The 6,000-nt window shown below is 47.0% G+C and overlaps 1 protein-coding gene across 1 annotated transcript; it reads right to left on the reverse strand.

Moving 5' to 3' along the window:
• Positions 1–626: 626 nt before the first annotated feature.
• On the reverse strand, positions 627–2,235 carry K441DRAFT_744143 (uncharacterized protein; the record flags this gene model as incomplete). The annotated part of the gene is made up of 5 exons (XM_067654418.1): positions 627–1,454; positions 1,498–1,566; positions 1,614–2,038; positions 2,087–2,123; positions 2,172–2,235. The coding sequence occupies 5 exons, from the start codon at positions 2,233–2,235 to the stop codon at positions 1,003–1,005; spliced, it is 1,047 nt and encodes a 348-aa protein (XP_067496563.1). The 3' UTR covers positions 627–1,002.
• Positions 2,236–6,000: the final 3,765 nt, after the last annotated feature.

Here is a 6,000-nt window from a genome sequence, read left to right on the forward strand (position 1 = left end):
GGATTAGAGATGTTTGCATTTACGTGATGAACAGAGGACGAAGTGGATTGCTACACTCTTTTGAATACTTTTAGGGGTACGGTCGTTTCCGTCACACAAGGCTGGCTATATTTAGCCTATCCGGTCGCTTACAATGCTTTACTATGTATGCTTCGGTTATGTACTCGCCCTTTCGTGAAGACTGCTAGATTGAAAGGTGCGTGTACATAGAATTCGTTCGTAATCAACACGACTATGCAACTTCACCTGCTCTAACATTCTAGGCCAATTCTGGACACACTGCCGTCATTGCGAATACTTGGGGCTGTATATGGCTCTTCCGCTGGATACGGTGTTCCGCATTGTTTGACATGTTCATGGTACCTAGGCAATTGTAGTAAGGCATGAATTTCACATGCCACAGGGGTACTGATGCAGGGGACGGAGAAGGTTTCTTCCAAAATACATGGCATTGAAATCTTGGAACACACGGATATCCCGCTATGCAGTGCTCACTTACACCTGGAAAAGGATATTTTAAACCCGGGGGAAATTTTCCATCCAAAATTGATAAATTCGGTTACAAAAAAAATTATTTGAACGAAACATGCGTATCCAACTAAATATAGAGACGTGGAGATAAGTGAACAGTCGTCACGCGTGCTAAACTGACGAGGATTTATCCTTAATGCGGGCAAGAGCCTTTGATGACAGTGAAATTGAGGGGTTTCTCTGTAGGTTGCCTTCGGCGGTTCAAATACGAAGGAACTCGCAATGAAACTAGGTGGCCACTTAAGACCTCCCTACATCCATTGAAATGCCATGATCAAAAAGAACCGTGAAATTGGATATGCGACCGTATCCAACATTTCATATCTCCAGCTTAAACTCAGCCGTGGTTCGCGAATGAAGCCGGGCTACGGGGGAATAATTTTTCCGACCAAAGTAGATGCCACCTGGAATTGGGAAAACGTCAAGTGACCCTTGCCGGAATGTCCTTAACCGTGACGCGGAAGCCATATGTTAGTCCTCCTCCGGTTCGTCTACTCCAATTCCGGAACGGAAGTAATCCTCCAGGAGTGTCATAGATTGGGGATCTATTCTACCAACCGAGCGCACATGAACGTCCTTGTGATCGATGGTGAAAATTCTGCCGAAGTCCAATCTGGCCCTCGGATTTAGACGGAGGGTGTCCTCTTCAACCACAACTGACAGCTTCTCTTTCCTGAGTGGACGTTCATTCGGGTGTAACTCGACTTGTCTTTGGCCACAGACTAAGGGGGCATGGTCGTCGGCGTTTACCCCAGGTTTCGCTGTTGCCATTCGTGAATAGGTACGGATCGCGAGACATAGGCAATGCTTTGACTTCGGTCGGATGACTACGTACCGCCGGACTTTGCCCTCAATCTCAGTAGGAGTCTCGAAGATTCGCCCCTTTCTAAGAAATCGTTTTGGCTCGCGAACGGTCTCAAAGCCTAGAGCTGTTAGCTATGAAAAGAATCCATACATTATACTTACCCGGAGCTCCATATGCTTCATTGTCACTTGGTGCGTCACTCGATGCGAATGCCGCAGAAGCCATGTAATCTAATACCCGTTAGGACATGCAGAACAGCGGCAGATGTGAGACAAACTCTGGTTGGCTTCAGTTGTTGGTTGAGTGCCATCGGCAGACCCTGCAAATGTAGATGATCCCGTGCTGTGACGTGTATGGTCTGAGGACGATCCGCTTGTTGAACCATAGCCTATAGTTCCAGATCCACCATGCCCATGACCATATGCTGGGTTCGTTCCTATGCCAGGGCCCGAGGAGTATGAGCGTTGGTTCGTGTGTGCATTGTTCTGAAGCCCTGGGTGCGACCCCATATTCCCGTAGGGTGATACGTTGTTGGTAGGAGCCCCATAATACTCGTGTTGTGTGTTGGAAGTGAACGAGGGCTGCTGGGAAGGAACAGGGGCTAGGGTAGGAGCTAGGAAAGGAGCAGGAGCTAGGAAAGGAGCAGGAGCTAGGGTAGGAGCTGGGGCAGGAGCTGGGGGTTGGGGGGTGTTCAACTGGCTCCTATCGCCGGTTAGAATTTCAGATAATTGCCGGACGTGTTAGCCTTACCTCGCCCATATGAGGTCGTACTGTGGAGGCTCTGTCCCTACAGATACTTAGCAACAAAGCTGGTTAGCATGCGCAAGATTCTTACCAGGTCGAAGCCTGTAATAGTAGTAGTCGCCGTGGTCCTTACTCCACGTCCATTGTGCGCTCATACTGCCTTCGTCCAGTTATTCACTGCGTAAAAGAGAGCGATAGGTTTTGCTGCAGAAAAGAGGGCATGACCTCAGCCGTCAGGCTGTGGACGAGGGTGAGTTGAGGGCGGGATGGCGTTTTGCGAAGTCCGCTGCGGGGCTTCGATTCTTCACGTGCCTTGGTTCTACCCAAAGTTGACCCTCGCCATCAGCCTAACGCTGCCCAACGAACGATTGCTCAAGGTGACAGGACACATCAATGCCAGCACCGCAACACCTCTTTCCCAAAGACGTTGAGGACCTAATAAACAAAAACGATACCAAAGATGATTCAGGGGACGGCGAAACGTCAGAAGATGAAGAAAATGCCCAGGACAGCTCAGAATCGCGCCAACATCTCTCCAGTCGCCTATCGTATAATAATTCTCAAACCTGTAATGATGCCATTGACATGCAAACAGTAACGTCTAATAACAGCATTCCTCCCATCGTTACAACCTTCACAAGTAAATACCCACGTTCCCGCTGCAAACATAACGGCAGCATTGGAAAAGCCCTACGGGTGATCCACAAGCAGCACCGCCTCTTATTCTACATGAGCACCAAGCAATTCTAAAAGAATTAATAACCGCACCAGAAAAATTTCTTCCCTCCAACAAACTTTAGTACATGGCCTCGAAGCAAATCCGTCGTTAATCCCAGCACACCCTTGCCCAGTCGTAGAGGTACGGGCATTTAGACCGGCCGTACCTCGGATGGGCCAAGCCGTTCCTCCGAAATGGCCCCGAAATCTCGGCCGTTTGCGGCCCGTGCACATCGTCTACTAACGTAATCCACCCCCAAGCTGGCCATACCCCAAGCTGGCCACCCCACCCAAAACGCGGCGCGTTACTTAGCTACTACCTTAATGGCTACACCACAACAACAAGAAGCCCCCTTTCAAGAGGGTAGGATTGATCTAGCTATTTAGGCGCACAAGTAGGGCCAAATTCCAAGTCCCCGAGCAGCTACCACCATCTACGACGTGCCTCGAAGCACCGCCCAACTACGCGTTAAAGGCATCAAATTAAAACGCGATTCTATACCCAAAAATTAACTCCTTACACCCGTATAAGAAGAGGCTCTTAAGCAGTGGATTCTATTAATGGATTAACGCGGTATGCCGCCCCGGATTGCGACCGTAGGGTAGATGGGTGCTATTTTAGCTGCCCAAAACGTGTTGCTGGCTACTCTATAACCTATCGGCAAGAATTAGGCACGGAAATATATCAACCGCCATAATAGCCTAAAATTATAGTTTAATCGCAAGTACGACTACTAGCGTGCTAAGTGCGAAGATCCTATGCTTATTCGCGCCTGGTTTAAGCGCGTTTAAGATATAAAGATCTAATATAGCATTCTTAATAAAGATACCTGGAATTTTAATGAAACCGGCTTCTAAATGGGCGTTATTGTAACTGTAAGAGTTGTTATAGGAACTAATAGGGCTGGCCGGCCTCGAATAATACAGCCAGGCAATTAAGAGTAAGTTACAATTATTAAGTACATTAACGCGTTAGTGTCACGGGACTTATACGTTCTCACGTCTCTGCGCGTTTTGACGTTCTTAACCCGTGCTCACGTTCGTCCCAAAACACCTACGCACGTTCCCCTACAACCCCTATTTATACCCATACCTAACCTGTTCTGTTCTATTCTGCATCTAAATGTCTTTATATCAACTACGTATAGTTACGCGTACATAGCCTTCTTTAATTACTACCCCGTTTAGTACATTGTATTCCAGCTCGTGCCCACTTCCGTGACACTATATTTGGATCCCTTTTCTATACCTAGCGGGCCTGTGGGCTACTGGTCGCGGAGCATGCCTTTTTACGCCTACGGGGTAGATGCAGGAGCTACTGGCTGCGGGTAGACTAGGACGCTAGGGTTCTGAACTGGTACGACAAGATTCCGCGCCGATTTGCATACGGACCTCGATGGCTTACACCCTACTGCTACCGATTACGAACAGGCACGTTACTGCCCCTCGGTTTAACCTGATGGCTCGCATCCTACTATATGACGAATACGAACACGGAAGCTGGTATCTTACTACTGTCCTACTGACCTGTACGTACTACCCTACGTACCGATAAGACCTCGCGCCGATACGCCTGCGAAACGACCCCGATAACCTGTTGTGCCGATATGCCTACGACCCCGTCGCTGGTACCGTACTACCACCGTCCGAACCTGCTGCCGAAGCTCTCTGCATCTGATACCCGAATTGTCTTAAGCCGCCTAAACCTGTCGCTAGTATCGTACTGCTGCCGCCGAAGCTATTCGCATCCGATACCTAGACTGTCTTAAGCCGCCCGTCGCTTGTATCGTACTGCTACCCGAACCAATAAGCCTCGTGCCGTTACGCCTACGAGACGACCCGTCGCTGGCACCGTACTGCTACCCGAATTTGATAAGATCCCGTGCTGATATGCCTACGGAACCTGCGCTGGCACCGTACTGCCACCGACAAGAACCTGCCTACGATATAAATACTGCACTGTATTGACAAGAACCTGCTAAGATAAGATAACACTGCACCGTAATCCGACATCTATTTTTCCCACCTACCTACCCCTATACACGCTACACGATACCCCCCACGGAGGGGGGGCCCTACTGGTCTCGGGACGAGACCTGGTAAGGAGGGACCATATATAGATATATAAAGGAAGACCGTAGAGCTGCTAGAAGCGAGAAAGGGACTGTATAAGCTTTAGTAATGCGTCTCTAAACGGCGAGGATAGGAGTGTAGCTGGTAACAGAAGCTAGGCTATGCTTTGGGCCTAACAAGTTAGTGGCCTAATAATTAAATATGGAAGGACCGAACTGGAGGAACCTGTGTAATGGAGGACGTAGAAGGGCAGAAAAGGCTAACGAAATTTTTTTCCCGTAATGGGTTTTTTTCTGGTATATATGACACGACACGCCTTGTAGGAGCTCAGAAGTAAGGGGGGGGGTACTGTTACGGGACTTATACGTTCTTATGTCTCTACGCGTTTTGACGTTCTTAACCCGTGCTTATGTTCGTCCCAAGATACCTACGCACGTTCCCCTACAACCCCTATTTATACTCGTACCTAACCTATTTTATTCTGTTCTGCATCCAAATGTCTTTATATTAACTACGCATAGTTACGCGTACGTAGCCTTCTTTAATTACTACCCTGTTTAGTATATTGTATTCTAGCTCATGCCTACTTTTGTAATAGTTAGGGGGTATAATTCTACCACTTATTATCTTTAAGGCTGTAATACACTAAGCTGCTTAGTACGACATTATTCTATATAATTACCTTAGCGAGCTTAGACGCGATTTTTTAGCTAGCATCGGAATAACCTACGCCGTCTTCCGAATTGCAAAATCACGTCTAAGAGGCTTTGGCGAGATTTGTTAAAATCCTAAGTAAAATCCGCAAAACGGAGATTGCGGATATCTAATTTATTTATTTACATAACGCGTTATTATTAAACCCCGTAGTCACTTTTTTTTTAAGACTTAGGGCTTCTAAATAGTATGAATTTTATTATACGGCTACTACTTAGTCCTAATATTAATTTCGTTAAAGTCAAAAAACGCGTTGTTAAAAACCTAAGCACGTATTATATCTTATTAAATAGTCTACTAATATAGATAAAACTATATAGATATATAGATATCTACTACTTAAAGCTATTGCAACACCTAGTAGGTGCTATAGTTAGGTCCTTCCTTAAAAATATCCTCCCTTAGCCTAAAGTGCC

This window comes from Cenococcum geophilum (assembly GCF_001692895.1).
Source record: "Cenococcum geophilum 1.58 unplaced genomic scaffold K441scaffold_97, whole genome shotgun sequence".
NCBI classification, from domain to species: Eukaryota; Fungi; Ascomycota; class Dothideomycetes; order Gloniales; family Gloniaceae; genus Cenococcum; species Cenococcum geophilum.